Source organism: Culicoides brevitarsis, chromosome 3 (genome assembly GCF_036172545.1).
Source record: "Culicoides brevitarsis isolate CSIRO-B50_1 chromosome 3, AGI_CSIRO_Cbre_v1, whole genome shotgun sequence".
Lineage (NCBI taxonomy): Eukaryota > Metazoa > Arthropoda > Insecta > Diptera > Ceratopogonidae > Culicoides > Culicoides brevitarsis.
In genome coordinates, this window is record NC_087087.1 from 10246295 (window position 1) to 10272364 (window position 26070).

Below are 26070 nucleotides of genomic sequence, written 5' to 3' on the forward strand. Positions count from 1 at the left end.
TTAAAATTGAGAAATTTTCGATATTTTTTAAAAATTTCTTACCAATTAGTGCAAACTCCTTTAGAACTCCCTGTCCTGTTTTATTAAGTTGCTCATTTTTTATTAATATCCTTCTCCTATCATACATTGCCATCGTCATCTCCGCTCAACTTTTTGTTTCACTTCCTCCACACAGATTTCCGATGTCTCCATTGTTTGAACATTGCCCCACAAGAAATGAAGAAGAAAAAACTTCAATAATAGCAAATCGGACAAAAGAAGCAAATACAGTATAAATTGCCAAAAGACACAATTCCAGTAATAAAATTTTACATTTGAATTCTCATCTCTTCTTCCTCCTTCTGCAACTTTTTATTTTGTTGCTGCTGCTACTTTTCCAATACACACACATTTTATTTTTTTATGATAATGCGAACTGACGGAACATAAACTCACACTCTGTCGTTGGCTACCAATGCATTGGTGTCACAACTTCCGAATAACGCCATAAAAAATATTAAGTGGCTAGTCTCACACAATTTGTACGATGATGTGGTTTTGGCAGAATTTTTTTTTGTTTCTTTGGCCCCAAGCTTCTGGGTATTTTTGCAATTATGACACCATGGAGAGACACAAATTTTTTGTTCTGTTTGAACTAAAATTTACGGGGGAGGCAATGTGAAAAATATAAACAACGTTTTATTATATGGGGACTATTGGCGATACAGCAAATGTTAATAATCATAAATTTATTTATTTATATCATTTTCGATATTGAAAAACATCATCGACATCGACGTCATAATATGTAATAACAAAATGTTTGGACCGGAAATTTTTCCCTCATATAAGGCAGTTGCAATGAATGAATTTGTTTCATGTTTTATTAATTAATTTATTTTATTTCTATTTTTAAAATTATTTTATTAAATTTCTTCAAAATTTTATTTTTAAATTAATTTTTGAATTCACGTAAAAAAAAATTACGAAATTTTTAACAATTAAAAAAAATAATTAAAATTACCATCAAAAAAAATTATTAAGCTTTTATTTTCAATTATTAATTTTTGATTAATTAATTAACAAAATTTCTTTATTTTTTTTAAATTTAACTTATTTGAAATCAATTTAATTTAAAATAAAGAAATTTTAATTAAATATGAATAAAAAAGAAAAGAAAATTGCTTGAAATTATTGAAAATTTGGAAATCGCTTTCTCGCTAATTCAAAAAAAAATTAAAATGATTGAAAATTATCTATTTTAAATTGATTTTTCTTATTTTTTTTAATTTTTAAAATTATTTATTAAAAAAATCATTTAAATAAAAATTAATTAATTTAATTAATTAAAATTTTATAATTTATTTAATTTTTTTATTTAATTTATTTATAATGAAATATATATGAAATATTTTTATAAATATAAATTAAATTTTGCTTATATTTTTCAACTTTCATACTGTATAAAATTAAAATTATTTGAAAATTTGAATTCAAAAAATAAAAAATTTGGAAATCGCTTTTTAGTTAATTCAAAAAAAATATCAATAAAAAAAAATAATTTTAAAAAAAAATTTTAATTTAATAAATAAAATTGTTAAAAATTTATGTTTTTTTAATTTTTAATTATTTTTTTAAAATATTATTTAAAAAAAAAAAAATTAAATTAATTTTAAAAATTAATAAAAAATTAAAAAAAATATATATATTAAACTTTAAAAATTTTTAAGTCTAAAATATTTTTTTTTTTATAAATTGTAACGTGAATAATTTTTCATAATTAGTTCAGCCTAAAAATAAATACAATAAAGTTTCTCTTCATAAACTTTATTACATTACGTCACTTTCCCAGTTTGGAAAACCGCAACAAACAAACAATTTTAAAATTTCATGTCTTGCGGTTGTCAACTCGGATAATCCGTTATTTTGCTCTCTTCTGCGTTTCTTCATTTTCCTTCTCTTCTTCGTTCGATTCCGAGTCATTGCCCGCGGCGATTAGTAACGAAAAGTTTATCCAACAGATAAATTGGCATCATCGTCAAACAGCCATCATCACGAACAGCCACAACGACAACAACCGCAACGCTGTCGTCGCAATATCCCGCGAAATTTGGAGGAATTGAATTTGTATTTCGAGGACGACGAACGAAAATCTGCGAAAATCAACTTGTTGTCCATGAACGACGAGGAGAATGGCGTAAAATCGCCGGAAATTTCGGACCACGTGCAATTTCTCATCACGGAAGTGAACTCGAGCAATGCCGAAAAAGGCACCCGGATAGTTAATAAAGACGATGATGTGACAGATGACTCGGAGTTCGTAGCTAATGGTAAGTAAAATTCATTTTAATCAACGCGTCACGGACTTGTCTGGCACTTGATTAGAGCGCCAATCTACTGAAAGAAATCAGATCATCAACTTGATTGATTCTGAATCAAAAAAAAAAAAAAAAGAGAAAAATATTGGAAAAATTTCCTTCGGGGCGATTTTCTTTTATTTTTACCTTTTTTTTCGACGACGAGTCAATGAACGTCTCTCGTACAGACAAATAATCAAATCAACAATGGAACTTGCTTACTTAGCAGAGAATACGTGATATATTTCGTCCTATTCGACTTTACTGATAATATTGATTGTAAATAATTACGTCGAAACCCTTTTTTCGTTCTGTTTGACGTTCATCGAAGGTCGTTAGAAACAGAATTGACGAATACTTTTTTTTTTTTGCTATTTGTGTCATTTGCAGAACCCCTTATATCACCGAATACCTTCTGTCGCATTTTTCCGTTTCATTTGATGTTCGATCGCCGAATGCATGTCGTACAAGCCGGAAGGTCCGTTTCACGCATCATCCCGAGGTAAGTAAATGTCTCCTTTTCTCATTGTTTTATTTTTTTCGTAATAAATGTAATTTTATGTGTGATTTAGTAGGGTCATCCCTTTAACGCATTTTCCCAAGGGATGCCAAATAATATGTCGAATTACGGGGATTTTACGACCTTTGTCGGATTCGAAGGCGGGCATGTCACTACTTTGATTTAAATGCTTGACCAGGCGTTTCCACTTGAACGATTTTTGACATTTTTTGTACAAAGTACCATGCGTTTCCCTTTTTCTTACCGCATTTCGAAGAAAAAATGTGGTAATTTTTTATAAATTAATTTTTTCATGTTTTTTCAAACTTCTAAGTTCATAAAAAACTTGGAATTTTGAAAGTCATGAAAAATTTAATTTATAAAATAAAATGCGATTATGTTCAAATTATGTCGCCCATGATTAAAATCTCGATTGTCTTTAACAACAAAAAAAAGTATCTTTAAGACTGTTAATGCAAAGATAAGAGGCTTAGAAACCTTCGTCGTTGAACGTAGACCAGATATTGATAATCTTCTTTGCCCCAAAAGTGATTCAATTGTTTCTTCTCCGAGCATTTCGACCTAATTCGATAAATAAATTACAATATCCTTTCAATCACATCCAATATTGGGGATTAATGTGCCCCACAAAACGTATTTAATCTTATTATTATTAGTTTGCTTCTGTCGTTTTCACAGGAATTTCATGCCACGACCGAATCAAAGTGCCATTCATTCAATGATCGTTTGAATGGTTATTGGTTGCAATATTAATAATTTAATATTAACTCGGCGAATTGGAATGGGAAATGGATAAAATTTAAAAAAAAAAGTTATATATTTTTATTCGTAAAATTTTTTTATTGGAAACATTGAATATTTATTTACTCAGAAAGATTAGAAGTGTTGGTTCAATTAATGTAAATTTTATTTTTGGTTTGATTTTTTTTTTAAATTAATAACTAACCAATTATATTAAATTTATTTAAAAAATTAATTATTTAAAAAAAATAATTAATTTTATTTTTTTTAATTTTATTAAAAAATAATTAAATTTATTTTATTTACAAATATATTGAAATTTATTTTTTATTTGATTTAATTTAATTTATTTAATTTAATTTTAATTAATTAAAATTAATTTATTTATTTTATTAAATTTATTTAAAAATATAAAAAATATTTTTTTGAATTAGCAAGAAAGCAATTTTCAAATTTTTAACGGTCATTTTTGAATTGACATTTAAGTTTATTTTTAACATTTTTTTTTTTATTTTAAATTAAATTCAATTGGAATGAAAAAAAATAATTAAAAATTTTTTCAAGAAAAAAAAAATTTAATTAAAGAATTTTTTTTAATTCTAAAAAAAAATTTCTACACACATTCAAGTGTAAAATGTCCACTTTTTTTTATCACGCCAGTCACATACATATTTGATGTATATATTTTTTCCTCCCTTTTTATATTTTTTCACATTCTATTGGTATTGATATTATTTTTATTCGGATGTGAAATGAATTTTCTCTCTTTCTCTTCCATAGAAATGTTCTTTGGCGTTGTCATCGTTTCATATTAAATTACAAATTCTATACAAGTTTAGTATTGCATAAAATTTAATTCAATTTATAATGGGGATGGCATGTTTTCGAATATTTATATGTTGTTCTATATAAGCGGCAATGGCAGTTAGAAACAAAATGTGAAAAAAGGATGAAATTTTTAATCTTTCTTTTATGTGAGTCGTTAAAAATAGTAGACTTGTAGGGGAAATTTCTTAAAGTTTTAAAGCTTTATTTGTGCAAAATGTTCTTGTTAATTTCAATATTTACACTAAACGATGTCTGGAGAGAACATATTGACAAAACACAATAATAATAACCCTTTTGTTTGAGGTTAACTTGTATTATTTGCATAAACGTAAGTGATTGATGGAGGTCTACAGTGATGAATTGCGTTTCAAGATATTGTTGGGTATGTTTGTCGGTTTAGATTTTTTATTTTAAATAATTTGAAATTTGGTAAAATTTTAAATGTTTCAAATAAATCATCTTTAAATAGCATAAAATCTGAAAATTTATTGATCGAATTAATGAATTAATTTAAATATTTTTTATTAAGAAAAATTTAGACATTTGGGTCACTTTAAGTTACAAAAAAAGGATCTATAATAAACAATTTTTAATTTCCATACTTGTTTTGAAATGCAATAACTCGAAAACTATCAAAATTAGAGACTTGGTCATAGAAATCAAATTTATCCATTTTCTTCTAAAGAAGGTTTAGGAATCAAAAAAATTTAAAAAAAATTATATTAAAAAAAATTAATAAAAAAAAAATTAAATTAAATAAAATTAATAAAAAAAAAATTAAATTAAAAAAAAAATTAATAAAAAAAATCATTGCATAGTACGATAGGGGCTAAATTTCTATTTTATTTTTTTTAATTAATTTTTTTTATATTTTATTAAAAGTATAAGTAATTAAATTTATATAAAAACCTTTTTATAATTTAAAATAATTTTTTTTAATAATTAATATTATTTTTTTTATATGGTTTTATTAAATTATTTATTTTTTTAATTTTAATTTTTTATAAAAAAAAAACAAAATAGAAATTTAGCCCCTATCAAACTATGCAATGAATTTTTTAATTTTTTTTTTTGTTTTATTTAACTTAATTTTTTAATTTAATTTTTTTTTTAATTTTTTTGATTGCTAAACCTTCCTTAATAAAAAAAGGAACAAATTTGATCTCAAAGATGAAGTCTCTAAAATTTTTAATATTCATCAAGAGCGGATTTTTGCTTTAAAAAAATAAAAACGAATTCGTAAAAAAAAAAATATAAATTTTAATTAAATCTATCGAAAATGATAAGCTTTTACTCAGGGTTCGACTTATAACACCATATTACAAAAAAAATGACTTAAAAGAAAAAAAGGTCATAAATTCAATAAAAAATGAATAATTCATCAATTGTTGCGTTATTTCTGTTCCATATTTATACAAAGTTTTATCGCATCTTTTTTTACTGTGTAACTGTCACATGTCCAGAATAATTCATAGAAAACTCTTGGTCAGTAATTCCCTCGTAACTTATATTTTCTCCATAATAATAATAGAATAATAACGACATTTTGTGTTTTTTATCATCCTCTCCAGAATATCTGACGAAAATTGTTCGCTCGTCGAGATCCTCGAAGCCGTGAGACCGCATCTCCAACTGACATTCGACAACATTCTGGCACACATTAACACAATTTATGTGTTGTCGACGCGGAAGGGCGTCAGTTGTGGCAATCACGAGCGAAATGTGCGCCTCAAGGGACAAATGATGTACATGCCAGACGCTGATCTCATCTTGTTCCAATGCTACCCGAGCGTCATGAATTTGAATGACTTGACAAAGTAAGTAGTCTTCTGTGTGCATTTTTCATCTTTTCAGCTGCCTTTTGTGCAAAGAAAACAATAAAATTCCACGATGACGAGCTTGTTGTTGTTGTTGTAAAAACGTAATAAAACATGTGTAAAGTACACTTCTTGACATTCAACGCCATATGCAATTTCGAAATAGAAAATTTGCATACAAAAAGAGAGAAACTTGCTGATGTTGTTGTTGTTGTTGCATTTATATCACACAATTAAACGAAAAATATGAAAAGCGACACAAACAAAGGAGCAGAGCAGCTACTCTATTTTTTTGTGTGCTTTTTATTGAAAATTTTCCAAAAATACTTTTTTTTTATAGAGAAAGAAGTTCGAAAAAATTTTAATTTCGAAATTTTTCGAAAATTAATCCTTCAGAATTCAAATTTTCGAAAATTTTTCTTTAAAAATTAAATTTTCGAAAATTGTTTTTATAAAATTTTTTGAAAATGTATCTTTAAATAATTTTTGAAAATGTTCGAAAATTTTATTTTCGAATATTTTACTCCAAAAATTTAAAAAAAAAAATTTTTTTTATAAAATTTTAATTTTCGAAATTTGTTCTTTTAAAATTTTTCGAAAACTGTTATGATCTCTGAAAATTCCTCCAAATAATTCTCAAATATAAGAAATTTATTTTTAATAAATTTTTTAAATTAAATTTCGAAAATTTGAAATTTTTTAAAATTTTTTCAGAAAATTATTTTTGATAAAAAAAAATTTTCAAAAAAAAAAAAATTTTCGAAATTTTAATTCGAAAAAAAATTTTTCGAAAAAAAAAATTTTTTTTCCAAAAATAATTTCATTTTCGAAAAAAAAATTAAATTTTCGAAAAAAAAATTTACATTTTCGAAAAAAATATTTTATTTTCGAAAAACATTTTACATTTTCGAAAAAAAATTACTTTGAATTTTTACTTTTTTCGGAAATTTTTTAAATTATTTTTTTTCCTTTTTCGTTGTTTGTTTCGTATTTCAAATCATAACAGAAAATTTTTTTGTGTAAAGATTAAAATAATAGGATAGAATTTTTATTGTGTTTGTCATCATCACTGGGTCGTCGCATTTTTTTCTGTGAATGATGACTCTGGCAGAAATCACAATTTTATTTGTTTGTTTTATTTATTTCGCTCCATAGGAAAGGATTGTTTATCTCAGACGTGCCATTACACGATGCGACGCGTGATTTGGTATTGTTGTCCGAAAAATTCGAGGCAGAATATAAATTGACGCGTAATTTGGAGATATTGACGGACAAACTGCAGCAAACGTTCCGCGAACTCGACAGCGAAAAGCAAAAAACCGATAGGTGAGTTTTATTTCTCTTCTTCTCGTTGATTAAAAAGGCAAATATTTTTTTTTTTGTAGACTTTTGTATTCAGTTTTGCCGGAGACTGTGGCAAACGAACTGCGACATCAACGACCTGTTGCACCCAAAAGGTAAGGATCATTTTTTTTTGCTAAATGTTCTTGTTACACGAATGAAGGCTTCACAATAAACCAGTCTAACATCACCCAATGGAACAATCAACATTAAAATTCAACGTTTTTTTTTTCACTTGCGTGTCATAAATTATTCATTCGCTCTTTAGTTGGAGACAATTTTTTGACAAACGAGGGAATAATGATGACCTTTTTTTGCTCGTCACACATTTTCGCACACAATTTATGCACAATTAAGGCCCAATTTTTTTTTTGCAGATACGATTGTGTGACATTACTGTTTTCGGGAATTGTTGGTTTCACAAAGTACTGTGCGGCGCATACGGATGCCAACGGTGCTATGAAAATCGTCAAAATGCTGAACGAGTTGTACACGATTTTCGATTCGCTCACAGACTCCAAGAGGAATTCGAATGTCTACAAGGTACGTGGAATAGTTGTTAGAATTATAAATAAATTGTTGTGTGTGTCAGTGCAAAATGCACTCCAAACGTATCCATTTCCGCTCGAAAAACCATAAATAAGCAGAGAGAAAATTTAATTCGAAAACAGTTTAAACCACATCCCGACGGGAAGATATCTAGCTAGTTTAGTGTTGTTTAGTCTGTGTCAATTCAAACTGAAAACCTGCAAATGAATTGGATCGATGCACACAGAACGGCAAAGTAAGCGGCAATAAAATGTTGCGAATCAGTGGATTTTGTCCTATGATAGAAAATTTTGTGAGGCTGATCCAATTTATTTTAATTTTTATTATTTTTTGAAACAAAAAGTTTTAAAAAATATAAATTTATTAAAATTTTTATATATTTTGATTTTTTTTTTCAAATTTAATTTAAATTTTGAATTAATTTTTAATAAATTTTTAAAATTGATTAAAAAAACAGAAAAGAAATTCCCTAAAAATTCACTTTTATAAAATTTTGTTCAGATTTTTTTAAATTTGAAATTTTCATGAAATTTTGAATATTTTTTTCTCATTTAAAATTTTTAAAATGTTTTTAAAAGTAAAGATTTTTTAAAAAAGTACAAAATTAAGTTTTATAAAAAATAAAAAAAAATATTTATTTTTGTTAATGAAATTTTTAAAAATAAAGGAATTTCACAAATGTCAATTTTTGAAGTAATTTTTTATTTTTGTTATTTTTTTCCAAAATAACGCATTTTGAGTATAATAGAATTTTTTATCAATATTTTTTCAAATTTATTTCAACTCTAAAAAAATTCAAAAATTTTATTAAAAAATCGTCTAAAATAAATTTTGGGTCAAAAGTAATTTTTAGGAAATTAATAAAAAAAAATATTTAATTCAGTTTAATTTTATCAAATAAAATATCAAAATTAAAACGAATTGATCAAATAAATAAATTTAAATTATTTAATTAAAATAAAAAAAAAATTTAATTTAATTTAATTTAAATAAATTTAAAAAAATTAAAATTAAAAAAAAAAAATTAATTTGTTCTCAAAAAATAAAAAAATTAAATTTAATTATCTGAATTAATTCTAAAAATTTTGTTGAGTTATTTATAGAAATCAAATTAAAATAAAAAAAATGAAAAATATAAATTTAAATATAATTAAATATTTAAAAAAAATAATTAAATTTAATTTAATTATTTAAATTAATTTTAAAAATTTTGTTAAATTATCTTTAGAAATTTTAATTTAATTTAAAAATTAATTATTTCTATTAAAAAAATAAAAGATATTTAATTAAATTTAAATCAAAAAATTAAATTTAATTAATTAAATTAAATAAAAAATAATTGAATTAAATTTTATTAAGCAATTAATTAAATTTTTTAAATTCAAAATAATTTAAAAAAATATTTTTGAAAATCAAATTTATTTTAAAAAAATTTGAACAGCCCTTGAAAGAAAAATAATCCTTGTGTAACATAGTGTTCACTTTCGGTTAAAAATTGCTGTTGTCACATTTCACTTCTCTTCAGGCCATTCATTTACAGTATTTGCCACGCGTTTATTTATTAATTAAACGTATGAAAGAGGATATGCTTCAGCAGCAGCAGCAGTAGCAGTAGCATCCTCAACAGACAATTTTTTGTCAGCTACGAACTGTATGTTATTTACGGCAAAAACATGCGGTAAAAACGAGTCTTGTTCATTTTTTTTTCTCTCATGTTCAATATTTACCGCAGTTAATTTTAATAGTTGTAACGGATAACGGGCAGCTTAACGAAAATTTATAGCAAAGGTTTTTATTGGTTTTCATAACAATCATCGAGATTTCGTGGAAACCCCCGCCCCTCGCTCTCTCTCTGTGGAAACTTAATTAAACCGGAATGCGTGTTTGTTGTTTTACTCTAATTAAATGAAAAAGGAATAGCTTACCTACTGGCACGACATTCTCCCTTCTTTGCAGGTAGAGACTGTTGGTGATAAATATCTTGTGGTTAGTGGATTACCAGAATTATGTGAAAATCATGCAAAATGTATCGCACGCTTGGCACTGGACATGATAATAATGGCACAAAATGTTAAAATGGGCACAGAACCGATCGTAAGTTTTGCTTTTTCGGAATCATCATTAATTATTTGCACTTTTCATGACAACGTCAATTTGTCTCTCTTTCTCTCTCACTTTTGAAGGAAATCACAATTGGCATCCATTCAGGGGAAGTTGTCACCGGAGTGATTGGCAATCGAATGCCCCGTTATTGTTTATTCGGTACTTTGTGCAATTTTTTGATTTTGAACAGCTAATAATCTTTCTTCCTTTTGATCAATCAGGCAATGCAGTAAACCTAACGAGCAGAACTGAAACAACTGGCGTTGCAGGCAAAATTAACGTTAGTGAAGAGGCGTACAAGTAAGTACAAAAAAATGAAACAAAAGAATTTTATCAAGATATAAATTTATTTTTTTTGTTCAATTTTACTCCATTAAATCGATGTATCGTCTCAACTTCCCGGGTATTTTCAATTCTTTGATTCCCTTTGGCAATTGACAATTTTCGTTTAATCTCTCTCGAATCGTGCATCTGCGGATGAAATGAAAAGAACAAAAAAACGAGGAGAGAAAAAGGATGAATGTAATTGAAAATAAAAAAAAAGAAAAATTGAAAAAAGGAAACTTTTTAGCACTAGCGACTTTTAACTTTAGCAAAAGTGGCATGGCATGCAATACATTTTAGTGAAAGAAGGGATAGAAATGAGAGATAAAAACAAAGCAAAACTCTTAAAAGCAATATTGACATAAGCGCTTTTCTAATAATTTCATAATTTAGTATTCTAAAATTTTGTCCCGATGCAAAATTTAAATTTAAACTCGATGCAAATTTTAAAAATTTATTTAAATTTCTAAAATGTGCTTTATGAATGAATTTTCAAAATTTTCAAATTTACATAAATATACATTAGGGAAAAGTTTTAGAATAAACATTGGGGTGAAATTATAAAATTTTTATTGAAACTTAACTTCACCCCAATGCAAATTCTAAAATTTAACCCTAATACACATACAAAAGTTTTGCAGAAGCTCTTTAAAACTATATGACCTTTCGTAACTCCTTTGAATGTGCATTGGGGTTAAATTTTTAAAATTTGCATTGGGAGTAAATTCTAAAATGTGCATTGGGGCAAGATTTTAAAATGCATATTAGGGCAAAATTTTAGATTATACATTGGGGTGAAATTTTAAAATGTTCATTGAAACACAATTTCACCCCAAGACATATTCTAAACTTTCGCCCCAATGCACATTTAAAAAATTTAACCCAAAAGACATTTTAAAATTTCATCCCAAAACTAATTTAAAAGACTGAAGTACAATATTTTTGTTAATCTACCAAAGTTTTCATACAAGACAGAAACTTTTCATTCAGTACGAATTTTTCTTCCAAAACACATAAACAAACTTTCAAAAAAGGAAAGAATTTCAGATTGAACAATGTGACGTTTACACGAAAAGGGATCTTTATGCGAACATTTCCCCTCGTTTATGTCCAGCATTTAATTGTTCGCTCAACCAACAAACGAAACTCCTCTCATATACTTTTTAAACGAGATTATCCGCAAATTCTCTTTAATTTATTTATTTCCTTATGAAATTATCCTCGGCATTTCCCGAATGCCTACACAAAACTGCTGTCCAACCCACGTGACAACGAAAATAACAACTCTCATCAAATTCAATTACGAAAGTTTCATATCACTTATTTTATGCAACTTTCACCCGGAGAACATCACTTTTCGTTTAAGCTAATCTGCGAGCTGTTTGTCTCAGTTGCTCGCTTTCTGTCTCGGTGTTACCGTTATATTTTATGCCATTATTAACACGAATAACAAGAAAAGTTTAGTCATCCGCTTAATGCAGTTGTTTATGAAACTCATTAATACACGAAACTACAACGTGTGTGATTTTTCATTGGTAAATTACCGGCTGGAATAGCATGTGAGTTTTTTTACAGCATTTCGAGGAAAAAAATGTTTCCATACTTTGAAAAATTATTTTAATTAATTTATTTAAAAAATATGTTTTATTAATTTATTTTTAAAAAAATTTAAAAAAAAATAATTAAAAAAATAATTTAATTAATTTTAAAAAAAATATTTATTAAAAAATTTAATTTTTTTATTTTATTAAAAAAAAATAATTTAATTTATTTAATTTAAAAAAATATTTTGAACAAGAAGAACTGAAAAAAGATTTTAAAAAAATCTTAAATTATTTTATTTATTTATTTTATTTTTTTTTTTTTTTTGAATAAAAAAAATTAATTATACTAGATAAAATTAAGCTTAAATTAAAATAAAATTTGAAAAAAATTAAAATAAATAATTTAAAAAATAAAATAAAAAATGGTGAATTCTTTAAAATTTAAAAAAAAAAATATATAAAAATCTCAAAAAAATTTTAAAATTCTTCAAGAAAAAAAAATTATCGAAAACTTTTTAAATCCTTTTAAAAAATTTAATCCCATTTTTCCATCAAAGAGGTGTGACAACAAAAAAAAGACAACAAACACAATTTAATTCACAATGTTTACAAAATATCTCGGAATGGATGAGTGCTCTTTGAAGTGGTTTTAACTTGTTTTTTTTTTCGTCGTTTTCACGTCGCACATCCCCCAACAACGTGACGAATGCGAAAGATGAAAACGACACACGCCGCGTTCCGGGATTAACGTTGTCACTGATGCTCTTCCGCGTGCGAGCTTTAAATAGAGACATCAGGAATTGACGAAAAAGATTATCCGTGTTCGTTGTAATTGTTATGGCATAACACACATCCACACAGAAGTGAATTACGTCAACAAGTATTTATGTTTTTTTTTTGTACACAATCCGATGAACGGGATTCAATTAAATTTTTAATGAAAATTTTCTACTTGACTAGCTCGATAAAAGTTCAAGGATAAAAAAAATAGCGGCGCGGGAGGAAAATAATAAATAAAAATTTATGTAAGTCACCTGCACAAATGCTTCAATGAAGGCACGCCAAAAATGAGATTAGCATCCAGCAATTTGTCTTGAAGTAACTGCTCGTACTTGTCAAGAAACATTTCTTTACGTGCATCGTACATGAGTGGCTAGATAATAATTGGTGTAGATTAATCAGTGATAGTGCTTGCCTCGAGGATATTGCAACGTTTTTCTTTCGTCCGTTCTTTTTTCATCGTCTTTTATTAATAAAATTGATTTTTTTTGTACGTCATTATCGTCAATTATGATCTTTATTGAAGTTTTTTGAAGTGAATCGCAGAGGAATTACGTTTACGAGAAAAATGACCTTGGACTTGGAACAAAATTTTTCGAGCAGTGGCGGGGAATGGCAGATACAATAGAAGGGTTTAAAAGAAGTAGATTTACCATTTATTTGAGACTTCAAAAATATCAGGAACAATAAAATGTATAACTTATCTTTAAATAGGAGCAAATTGGTAAGACAAAATTTCTCGGAATAATTAAAGTTGAATCTAAACTGCTTTCTTATTATTTTAGAACTAAAAATGATACATATATCGACTTAAAACGAGCAAAATTAATTAAGATGCAAAAAACGAGCCAACAAATTAAATCTTAGAACTTTCAGAGCTTTAGAAAGAGTATATAAACAATGCTCATATGATTTTTAGTCAGTCTCAATAAAACCACGAACTAAGAAACTTAAAATTATTTTATTCTGTTTGGCTCTAAACAGTCACCTGATAGAATTTTTCAAACCAAAAAAGCACATTAACTACGCAGAGTTCTTTAATATGCATGATAAACATTTCCAACCAAATATCGATAAATCTGCACGTGAATAAAATACTGAAAAACTAAGAAGAAGGAGAAGAAAGAGAAAAAGGGTCAGTCTTTGACTAATCGTGCGAAAAGACAAAAATTAAAAATAAAACAAAATCAACGAGGAACAAATCAACATGAAACAAACATGGAAAATTTTCGTTATTTGAGATTCGACGGTTCACTTAACTATTTCCAGTTTTTTTTCTTCTTCTATAAAAATTAATATGCAACTTGCTAAACACTTGATACATTCATATTTGAACAATGATTCGAGAACTGAAAAATTCAATATATCGTTCAACCTTGAAGAGAAACGAACCTTCTTCCATTTAACTCGACCTTTAGATCATTTTATCAGAACTAAAAGATTTTTTAATGTTTTTTTATCGACAAAAAGAACAGATTGTTTTTACATCCTTGCAGTGAGTTAATTTTCTAAGAAAATCATAAAACATACAGAAACTAATTAATATTTTTTCTTTGAACTTTGAAAAAGCTAATCTAAGCCAGGCTTACTCTTAAACACGGCAAAATCCTTAGCCTATAAAAATTGACCAATAATTCAATATTTCATTCTGAATTTAATAAATAAGTTTAAAGATTTAATTTTTTATTACTATTTATCCTTCAAATGACCTTGCCAACCCCCTTTTAACCACACCCGCCACTGCTAATCTCATTACACATCTAATTGACGTACAAATTGCGTTCTGCGTTTCAATAATATCATTTTTTATCGAATTTGGGATCGCACAAATAAAACGCGACCACAAACATGACGGAAATAGCTTGCCATCAAATAAATTAATTAGTTCGTCCCTAATCAAATTAATAACAATAACGTTCAATTAAAATCGACATGCAATCATGCAACAATAATTACATTAAAATCATATCTTGTCATCGATATCAAAGTGCACACACTTGTTTATGTTCGTTGCTTGTAAACTTACCTTAAAAGGCATTTCTACGAAGGAGAGTGTCTTCAATAGCAACCTCAGACAAGCATCCAATTGATAAGGATACCGTCGATCTTGATACTCAATTAATTTATCGAAGAGCGCAATTACGGGCGGTAAACCGTCATCAAAGGGATTCGGAGAAGCACCGTATCTGCAAGTAAATGCCAAAATTAAATTTTCATCATTATTTATTAATTGGAGTAGGAGCGTCTTTGAGACAAGTCATCGTGCGTCACTTTTAATTATTATTATCATCGTGAAGCTTGACAAACATCGTAGAGAAAAATTTAAACTCGATTTTCCCCTTTAATATTTTTTTTGTTCATTGTTGATGATTAATAATAAATAATTAAAAGCTACGCGAAAATTCCTTTTCTTGACACAAAATTTAATTAGTTCCAAATCAATCATTTTACCCCTTTATTTTTTGCGTTAACAGACAGCCGTTTAACACATTTAGCTACTAAAAAAAAGACAGCTTTAAATATAGGTCAATATCGTAATGAATCAAACGAAAAAAAAATATAATAAAATGTTGCTGTATTAAATTTCTCATAAAATGGTCTTTAACATGATACTCTTATTTAACGATTGATTTAATAAAATAATAACAACAAGAGATGATACCTAATAAATAGTAGAAGAAAAAAAAATAATAATAGGAAGCCTCTTAATCAATGTTTTTCCTTTTTCTTAACAAAGTGCGCACAATTTGTTTGCTTATCTTTCCCTACGTTTTGAGGCAACATTCAAGCACCATCGAGACGATACTTACTCTTCTTCTAAGGGAAAGTTACGCTTTATTTATAATAAATTTATCTTTTTTTTTTGCTTCCGTTTATCGAAAAAATATAGATGTCTACTTTGATAGGAAAAAGTAATTATGGAAATTGGTTCAAGTTTTATTATTAATGAAAATTTTTTGTCAAATTTAATACTTTTTGTAAATTCAAGTCTCTTCAGTTTTCATTTGATATTAAATTAAATTAAATTTTATTGAATTTTCATTAATTAATTAATTCATTAATTAATTTCATTAATTAATTTTTTAAATAAAATTTTAATGATTTAAATTAAACAAAAAAAATAGATTAATAACAAAAAATAGCTAAAAACTTTTAATTTTGTTAAAAAAATAATTAAATAAATTGAATTTTATAATAATATTCATAAAAAAATTATTAAGAAAAAATTTAATGAAATTAATTTTTTGAAATTTAATGTTTAAATTTGCTAACCTCACTGTTAATTTTTTTTGTCAAAAAAATGAGAATTTTCAATTCATATAGTTCGTATTTAGAAAATAAAGCAAGGAAGAAGAAGAAGAAGAAAAAAAATTAATTTTAATTAAAAAATGAATATTATTTTTTTTAAATATTTTAATAAAAAAAATATATAAAATTTAAAATAAAAATATTTAAAATATTTAAAAAAAAATTAATCTTAATAAAAATAAAAAAAAAAACATAATTTTTTATTCAACAAAATATAATTTTAATGAAATTTTAAAGATTTTTCAATATTTTTTTAAATTAAAATGTAAAGAAAAATCTTTTAAAAAATTCATTTAATTTTTGTAATTTTTCCTTAAAAAAAATCAAATAAAGCTTGTAAAATTTTTCCATAATTACATCTTCCTTAAAATAAAACCTTGAAAGCCCGCACAATGAAACCTTGAAATGTTTTTGTCTTACTGCGTGTGCCATCTCGAAGAATAAACACGCAAACAACTGTCGATACAATAAAGGGATTTGTTGATTCTTTCCATTTATACTTTTGTTTACTCAAAACAGCGTAATAATTATCTTCATGCCAGATGACAAGCAGCTTTATAATTATCCTCGTTATATCTCAATTGTTTCATCAAACAAGGAGGCATTCTGTACGGAAAATTGCTTATAAACTTGATATGATGCCATTAAAAATGAATTCCTTTCTTTTTTATAAGAAAATCCCAACCTACGACTTTAATCAAAAAAATATCTGGGTCAAAAGGATGCCCTTATCCAATTTCAAGTCAATTTCTAGTCAAATTGTTACTCTATCTTACTGATGAATTTCTTATATTGCAAACTATATTTTACAATCAGATCAATATCTTTTGTGTGTTTCAATCCAATCTATTCAGAAAACTATTTCTGCGGGTTGATTGTATGAAATTTTAGATGGAATTCAAAACTTTTCCATACATGAGGATTTGTTGAACCAAGGAAAAAAAGAATAAAAATAAATTCGAGATAAAAAAAAGGGACCAGACGCCTCCACAAAATAAATTTTCCCTAAAGAATTATGGGAACGTGCCCGAAAACAAACAAGCTACTATTTATCACAGCCTCAGCAGGAACACAAACACAAAAACTTATCAGATTAACGTGCGGATTACGCTTAATAGATTTATTTTTGTGCTCATATTATTCACTTTTGTTTCCCCGATATCGATATCGTCAACACATTGGACGTCCTTTTATTTCATTTTATGCAAATAATCATCGGCTGGAAGATATTTATGTTAACAAATAAAATCAACACTGTGCAAACTTTCTTGTGTCTCTTTTCCCCATAAATACCAGCCAGTGTAGTAGAAGATATTGGTTTTTATTGTAACTTTTGTTTCTTAATTAAATTTTCACACTTTTCTGAGCAAAAACAAAAGAGAGAGGGAAAAAGAGACATGAATTTTGTGTTTGCCATTCAAATTGTACAACAATGCCTACAAAACTTTGGAATCAATTGATATTTGAGAAATTTTTAATCCCGTAAAGCTCTTCATAGACACTTTTGTTCGTTGCACAAACTAATCTCTTAAAGCTTTTAGAGAAACAAAAGAGTGCTTATTTAATGACTTTTATTGACACAAAATGTGATAACTTTTTGTATCGTTTTTCAGTCAGTTCAAGTCAAACAAAAATTTATGATTTATCTGTAATTGAAATCTTTAACTCCCTTGTTTCCTCTTTTGTTTCCTCTTGTTGTATTTTATTTTTTAATTTGCAACAAAAACATATAAATATGAAATATGCTCATAATTATTTCGGATAATCTCCAAAGTATAATTATATATGATTCATATTTCATTTTATTTATAACAACAATGTGTAATCGTTTTGAATGCGGAGATGGAATGTCTGTCTAGGAATTTCGTTGTTGGTTTAAGTTTCATATTTCAGCAGAAAAATATGAGTTTTGTTTGAATAAAATTTGGGCAGATATGAATTGAATTAATTATTTTTAAAGTTGAATGAAATTATTTTGGAAAGAAACTTCTAAATAATTTTTTAATATTTTTCTTTCAATTTATTTCCTAATAATTTCATAACTAAATTTGCATTTAACTTAACTTTAAAAAAAACTCAAAAAGTTTACAAAAAAAATGTCAAATTTTTCATGGAAAAACAAATTTTTGTTGTTAAAAACTTAAAATTTGCAAAACCTTCCAGTTTTTAATTCAATAAAATATATTTAAAAAAAACTTATTGAAGTTTAGTTAAAATGTCAAAAGAAGTTAAACTTCAATTTTAATCAATAAGTTGAATTTTTTAATTCAAAAATAAACTACAAAGAAATTTTTAAACTATTAAAAGAGAAAACTGTTATGACAAAATTGTTAACTTTGATTGTTTTTAGTTTCAAGAATTTTCTTGCAACAATATCTGACGAAGAAAATCAATTTTAAATTAATTTAAACAAATAAAAATTTAATTTAATTTGATTTAATTTATAACTTAAATAAAAAATTTCTTTCTAAAAAATATAAGTTTACCAATTTTTTTATATTTTATTTTATTTATATTTTATAACTCAAAATGCCAAAAAATAGAAACTGAAAAAAAAATTTTCTTTGACATAGTTTTGTTTTAAAAACTAAATCAAGAACAAAAAAACTGTGTCAAAAACTGTGTCAAAGCCATTTTTGACAAATCTTGCTCCAAATGGATAAAAATTTATCAGAGGGCTCTAATTTATCATTTTTAATCATTTTATAACTCAAAACTGCCAAAAAATTGAAACTGAAAAAAAACTGTTTTTCTTTGACATAGTTTTGAAAAAAAATTTTTTTTGACATAAAAACTAAATCAAGAACAAAAAAACTGTGTCAAAAACTGTGTCAAAGCAATTTTTGTCAAATCTTGCTCCAAATGGATAAAAATTTATCAGAGGGCTCTAATTTATCATTTTTAATCATTTTATAACTCAAAACTGCCAAAAAATTGAAACTGAAAAAAAATTTTTCCTTTGACATAGTTTTGTTTTAAAAACTAAATCAAGACCAAAAAAACTATGTCAAAAACTGTGTCAAAGCAATTTTTGTCAAATCTTGCTCCAAATGGATAAAAATTTATCAGAGGGCTCTAATTTATCATTTTTAATCATTTTGTAACTCAAAACTGCCAAAAAATTGAAACTGAAAAAAAATTTTTCCTTTGACATAGTTTTGTTTTAAAAACTAAATCAAGAACAAAAAAACTGTGTCAAAAACTGTGTCAAAGCCATTTTTGACAAATCTTGCTCCAAATGGATAAAAATTTATCAGAGGGCTCTAATTTAATCATTTTTTTAATCTGAAAAAAAATTTTACATAGTTTTATTTTGAAAACTAAATCAAGAACAAAAACTGCTGTGTCAAAAAAAAAATTTTTGAAACTGCTCTAAATCAAAAATTTTTCCTTTGACATAGTTTTGTTTTAAAAACTAAATCAAGAACAAAAAAAAAACTGTGTCAAAAACTGTGTCAAAGCAATTTTTGTCAAATCTTGCTCCAAATGGATAAAAATTTATCAGAGGGCTCTAATTTATCATTTTTAATCATTTTACAACTCAAAACTGCCAAAAAATTGAAACTGAAAAAAAAAATTTTCTTTGACATAGTTTTGTTTTGAAAACTAAATCAAGAACAAAAAAACTGTGTCAAAGCAATTTTTGTCAAATCTTGCTCCAAATGGATAAAAATTTATCAGGGGGCTCTAATTTATCATTTTTAATCATTTTACAACTCAAAACTGCTAAAAAATTGAAACTGAAAAAAAAAATTTCCTTTGACATAGTTTTGTTTTGAAAACTAAATCAAGAACAAAAAAACTGTGTCAAAGCAATTTTTGCTCCAAATGGATAAAAATTTATCAGAGGGCTCTAATTTATCATTTTTAATCATTTTACAACTCAAAACTGCTAAAAAATTGAAACTGAAAAAAAAATTTTCCTTTGACATAGTTTTGTTTTGAAAACTAAATCAAGAACAAAAAAACTGTGTCAAAAACTGTGTCAAAGCAATTTTTGTCAAATCTTGCTCCAAATGGATAAAAATTTATCAGAGGGCTCTAATTTATCATTTTTAATCATTTTACAACTCAAAACTGCTAAAAAATTGAAACTGAAAAAAATTTTTTCCTTTGACATAGTTTTGTTTTGAAAACTAAATCAAGAACAAAAAAACTGTGTCAAAGCAATTTTTGTCAATTCTTGCTCCAAATGGATAAAAATTTATCAGAGGGCTCTAATTTATCATTTTTAATCATTTTATAACTCAAAACTGCTAAAAAACAATAGAAATATTTTTAACAAAAAAAATATTTTAAATTAATTTAAACAAAAATTATCTTTAAAATAAAGAAAAAAATTAAAAGAAAATGAAGACAGATATTTTTGACCATCTTATAATCCGCTTATAAATTCAACTAAAAATTTTAAACTCAAATCTTAATTAAAAATTTTTCCCATATTGTCTAATGGCAGGATATCCGTTGAGCAAAAATCTGCTCTGAAATGAAGAAAATTCACACGTGCAGTTAATTTTACGTCTGGCTCATTAAGAGTCCGTAAACGAAATCTTTCCAAAATCTTTTTATATTTTTGCAAGCAGTACGAAATGTCCTCTCATCGATTGCTCTCGGCATGCGTTTTACAATTTCAGTCACGTTCGCACGTTCTTCATATCATTTCATAATCAATTAGAACAAATCTTTTCTGTTTTGAGTCCATTTAAAATCGTTTTATTTTATCGTTTAATGCCGACTGCGGGTTTGCCGTAAATTTATTTGTGTGTTGTAATTTCAGTCAATTGGCGTGTGTTTGCCCAAAGCCATTAATTCCATTTATGTTTGAACAAATAATTATTAAACGCATTATTTTATTTTAAATTAATTAGTGTTAACAGGTGAACGCGCGCATCTGCCAAAAGCCACGTAATTGCAATGAAATTACGGAAAAAATTTATTGTAATTACGATAATTTGTGTTTATAGTTCTTTCATTCACTCGTACGCTCGATAGAGTCGTAAATCAAGTGCACTCCAGATTTTTTTTGTTGTTGTTGTTCTTCATTAAATCACGTTAAAAGAGCGACCCTCTTTTTTTCTTGCTTTTGATTTTATTTGCCTCCAAGCAAGTTGATGATGATAAAAACAAGACACGAGAAAAAGAAAGAGAAAAAAATTGCAATCAATCATTTTAAAACATCGATAAAACTCTTTTTATGACAGTTTTATCCGTCGTTCGCCATAAAAACAGAAAAGAAAAGAAAGAAAATTTAAGTTTCCAACCTACCTCAATAGAATCATGAGAATGTCGGGCGCACTTGCCTGTAACGTCACTCGCAATGGAGACGCCTTGCCACACGACTCGATCGGAACATCGATGAATCTGCGAATAAAATGAGAGAAGAAAATGTGATAAATTGTCGGGTGATGATGTAAAAAAATTTTGACGATAAAAAGTTATTTTTATTTTTTTTTTGTTCGAGATTTTGCAAAAATAAATAAAAATTTAACACATGACCGAGCCAGATGATTGTTCAATTTGCGCTCGAATAAATGCATTTTGCACAAAAATTATATCAATAAATTAAAATGCACATCGATTTGTGAAATTGGATTTCGTATGAAAATTAATCTTAGCGCTTTTTTACAACATTTTCGGGATTTCATTTTTCATTTGAAAAAAATAAATTAAAAAAAAGTTTGAAATAAAAAAGAAACCAAACAGATGACATTTTAATCAAAAAGTTTCCTTTAAAATGTCACCAAATTGAAATTCAAGAGGGATTAAGTGATGTTTAACATTTTTTTCTGCTGTCGGTTGGGTGACAGTCGCTTGATAAAACAAGCAACATCCACATAAAACAAGTTCAAAAGTATGCTTAAAAATTAAAATTCCTCCCATTTATTGTAAAAATTAAAGCAAAAAAAAAAGTTTCTTAAATTGATTTAAAAAGTTTGTATCGGCCTGTTGTGAGTTCCTTTTAAAGTGCTTATATCAATGTTCAATTTTTTTTTGCTGTTAATTATAAACAGAAACGAAGCAAAAACTTTGGATAATATTTCTGGATAAAATTCTTGGAATTGAATTTTTAACCTTTGATTTAAAATATTTTAGCGAAATCTGATTTTAAAACTTTCAGTTATGAATACTCAGATACTTGAAAAAAAAGTTATTTTTACTAAATTTGATGAGTAGAATCGATTTTTAAGTATTTGAGTATAACTTCAAAATTCTAATGTTTTTATTTTAAATTTTTGCTAAAAATAATTTTAGAGAAAAAAAATTGTGAAGAAAAAATTAAAAAAAAATTTGGCAATTCAACTTAAAAATACTTAAAAACTTAAAGTTAAGTAAATTTTAATAAAATCTTCAAATTTTTGACTTAACATTAAGTTTCATAAAAAATTAAGTTTTTGATCATATTTTTGTAAAAAAAAAATATATTTTGTCAAATTTTGAAAATTTATGCGAATTAAGTCGATTTAACTTAAACTTAAGTTTTTTTTAAGTCTAAAGTCTTTCAGGCCCTGAATATAGAACAATTTTTTTTTAACATCAAATCTAATTTGATCTTCAAATTTAATTTATTTGAAATATACCGAGATCAAGAAGGGCTAAAAATTGAAATTTTGTGCGCTTTTTAGTTTTATATAACCTAAAAAAATTAACAAAATTTAAGTTCTTTAGTCCTTCTTGTTTTCATCTCCAAATATTCAAAAAAAAAATATGGCAGGAGATTTTTTGATAGTTTTGTGTTATTTAGACTTAAAGCAATCGAAAAAACCTAAATTCAAAATTTTTGAATGAGCTTTGAAATTTTAGGCACTGTTGGTTTGGTTAGGTATGTCAAAGAGGTACTTGAAAACCACCAAATGCACTAAAAAATGTTTAAAATCTCAAAAGCTCGTTCCAAAATTTTGAATTCAGGTATTTTCAATTGTTTTAGACCTAAATAGCACAAAACCATCAAAAAATCTCATTCCATATTTTTTTTTTTCGATGAAATGATGAACTCATTTTGATGCTTTGCTTATCCAACTCAAAAAAAATCTCGTGTTTGACGATCAAAGCTCAAAAAATTTGCCTTTTAGCATCTCATCCCTTTTTTTCCAAGAAAACGACATAAAAGTCAACAAAACTTTCCTCATTACCCACTTGAACGGTTTTAACTTGTACCAGTTATCAATTGCAAAAATAGTTTATGAATTTTCAAAACTATTCTCTTCTCGTCTGATGATGATGAGATAAACTATTTTAATAGGTCTGGCATACGATAAATTACAGAGCCAACAACAATGGCAGCAATGAAAGAAAAACTTTTTTCTTCATTTTTTTTCAAGACGCTTTTGTTCAGACAATTAACCTCTCTTGTTGATGCACTTTCTTCATCTTTCTCTATTAATTTTTTTTTTAATAATTTTTTGTGCAATAATTAAGTTTTTTTCTTTTTTTTTGCTTTCATAACGAGCGTCTTAATTGTAGCCATGATTCTTGTGTCAATTGTGCGAGCTGTCAAAGGCATTTTTTGTGGGAATTATCATGGCTTTAATTATTTTTACTGTCAGTTATTTTTTTTTTCGTCTTATCCTTTGAAATTTGATTTAATATTATGAACTTCAGTCGCACACTTATTAAATTATGTGGCAGCAAAACTGCAGCTTTCAACTTCTTCGAGAGATTATTTCTCGTTGAACAAAGAAAAAAGCGGTAAAAGAGGAACAAAAGACAAGCAAAGTACAGAGAAAGAAAGATTAAGTTTATAATCTTCAGCTTTATCGTTGTCTTTTCTCTCGCACAAAAGAATCAATTTTTCTTCCTTTTTCTATTGGGGATTTTCCTTTTTTGCATGCAAATCAAACATTTCCTACCTTATCATCTTCAGACAATTGCTTTTTCGGACGAAAATGGGAAATTCCAATCCTGCATTTGCTGCATGTTGCAAAAAGAAAACTATCGCTCGAGTATTCTCGTCCTTTTCAAATCGATTCAATTTAAAAAAATCAAAAATTAATTATTTAAATTTTAATTATCGCTCGTCCATATCAATTCATGCGGAAAACTAAAGCAAATATTTACCTGGTCCTTGAAATCACTGCGCCATCCAGCAATGAAATACGGAGCATTTGTACCAAAAATTGCGCCCAAAAACAGTCGTTCGAATGTCTTTTCGCACGAATAAATTTCTCCTGATGTTCGTGAATGACAAGTGTAATTATCGCAGAAACGCGATGATAAGACAGAATTTTACTTACTCAGTAGCTCAGCTACGACATGGGAATCCTCGACGCCCCAATCCCATGCGACACGAACCGCTACATACAGAATATTGTGGAATTTTCCCATCAAACAGACCTGCATAGAATTTTCGTTTTAAATAGAACAAAAAACGGGAAAATTAGTGAGAAAATTCTCGACATAATCACTCTATTAAGAGATCGTTTCTTGTGTTTCTTTGTAATGAAACTCGCGAAAAGTTTTCTCGTTTTCTACGTTTTCTTGTTTCTCGAATTGAATTGAATGCGAAACAAAAGTGAGTTGGCAAGTTTTACAAGTTTTTTTTTTGCATTTATCATGTTTCAATACAATCAGAGGCATTTTTGTGAAATGTGAAAAATTTACGATTCGAAAGTTGAGGTAAGGTCAAGAATTATCGAAAGTACAACTTCAAGGTTATTTGAAGGTCAAAGATTTTATGAAAGGAAATAAAACTCAAAGTTTAGCCTCGAGACTCCAAATCATGAAAAATTTTTCTGACTCCGATCGTGCTTAGATTTTTTTTAGGATTGTTTGAAACTCTTCAGGACTTCTGAGAGACTTTGAGGTCATTTGATTCAAAAGACAGGTTAAATACTACCCAATGATATTGCCCTTATTTAGACCCTGAGGGTTTCAAAATAAGATCATTCAAATTTTCATTCGAAATATTTTAAAATATTTTCAATGAAATTTTGTATGATCTTATTTTGAAATCCTCAGGGTCTGAAAAACCTCCTTTTGGGTAGAGTTTAATCTGTCTTGTGAATCAAATGACCTTTATATGACCTCAAAGTTCTTTTAGTTCTCTCAGAAGCTCCGAAGAGTTTCAAAGAATCCTAAAAAAAAGTCTAAGCACGATTGGAGTCAGAAAAGTTTTTTAGTTGATTTGAAACCTAATTTTTTTCAAAATTATTGAAAGAATTTCTCGAAAAATGTTTTCAGTTGCGAAAAATGAATTTTTTACAATTAAACGAAATAAAAGCTATTCAAGAAAAAATTAATTACTTTGTTTTAGAGTTTCGCTCGTTATTTGTCTTTTACTGCTGCTAACAGCAAAAAACAAGCGAAAACATTTTAAGTGCCTCGACAAACAAACGAGCCCCTTCAAAATCGTCGACGACATTCAAACAACAAAAAAAAACACGCGAAACCAAATTCGAAAGTCATTGAGATAAAAAATTAGATTTGGGAATTCTTACATTTCCATTTTGCTCCTTGTGTCGCTGATGATATTCGATTGCCGACAAGATGGCCTGCCTGCTACTTTGCGTTGCCGTCAAATTTTGCCCCCCAATGCCGCCCGATATGATTGAATTGAGACGATCAATAACGTCACGACGACTCTGGCGTGTCTGTAAGCCATTACGGTCCATTGACTCGAAAATTTCTTCGTAGAAAATGTCGAAAATGTAATCCATTTTGTCTTCGTTTTATTATTTTGATAGTTTTTTTTTTGCTTTTCAGTGATAAGATGGAGAAAGAGAGCAATAAATATTCAAAAGTGTCGCACGTAAAATCGAAACATGACTAACTACGTTAATAGTTTATTTATTTTACTTTTTTTGTCGAAATACCTTCTGTGTCACTTTTTGTAGCGACATAAACTTTTACAGCTTCATAAATCAATAAGAGTCGTCGTTGTC

General features: G+C 26.7%; 2 protein-coding genes across 4 annotated transcripts in view; one reads left to right on the top strand and one right to left on the bottom strand.

Annotated features, from left to right (window-relative positions):
* Window positions 1-26070, top strand: part of LOC134834057 (guanylate cyclase soluble subunit beta-1) — a 74618-nt gene that overhangs the window by 44810 nt on the left and 3738 nt on the right. For 2 of the 3 annotated variants that reach the window (XM_063848581.1, XM_063848582.1), the window contains 9 exons: window positions 2001-2309; window positions 2727-2838; window positions 5997-6242; window positions 7398-7568; window positions 7628-7699; window positions 7961-8126; window positions 10089-10226; window positions 10316-10394; window positions 10457-10535. In XM_063848581.1, coding sequence (XP_063704651.1) covers window positions 2001-2309; window positions 2727-2838; window positions 5997-6242; window positions 7398-7568; window positions 7628-7699; window positions 7961-8126; window positions 10089-10226; window positions 10316-10394; window positions 10457-10535 — 1372 coding nt within the window. Of the gene's footprint in view, window positions 1-2000; window positions 2310-2726; window positions 2839-5996; window positions 6243-7397; window positions 7569-7627; window positions 7700-7960; window positions 8127-10088; window positions 10227-10315; window positions 10395-10456; window positions 10536-13409; window positions 13512-26070 lie in introns of those variants that run through there. The other variant, XM_063848583.1, reaches the window with a different exon arrangement.
* LOC134834058 (uncharacterized) lies at window positions 10582-25938 on the bottom strand. Its single transcript, XM_063848585.1, has 8 exons — window positions 25627-25938; window positions 24424-24523; window positions 24248-24357; window positions 24040-24143; window positions 21458-21553; window positions 14910-15069; window positions 13138-13256; window positions 10582-10706 (listed from the first exon to the last, which is right to left on the bottom strand). Exons 1-8 carry the CDS (start codon window positions 25843-25845, stop codon window positions 10601-10603), a joined length of 1014 nt encoding a protein of 337 aa, XP_063704655.1. The 5' UTR covers window positions 25846-25938; the 3' UTR covers window positions 10582-10600.

Bases quoted from the DNA above. Each gene is read 5' to 3' on its own strand.
- LOC134834058 (XM_063848585.1), bottom strand. From the start codon at position 25,845: ATGGATTACATTTTCGACATTTTCTACGAAGAAATTTTCGAGTCAATG. The intron at 24,358-24,423 runs GTAAGTAAAATT...CACGAACATCAG, and splicing joins TGTCGTAGCTGAGCTACTGA to GAGAAATTTATTCGTGCGAA. The intron at 10,707-13,137 runs GTGACTTACATA...TTTCATCCGCAG, and splicing joins TCATTGAAGCATTTGTGCAG to ATGCACGATTCGAGAGAGAT.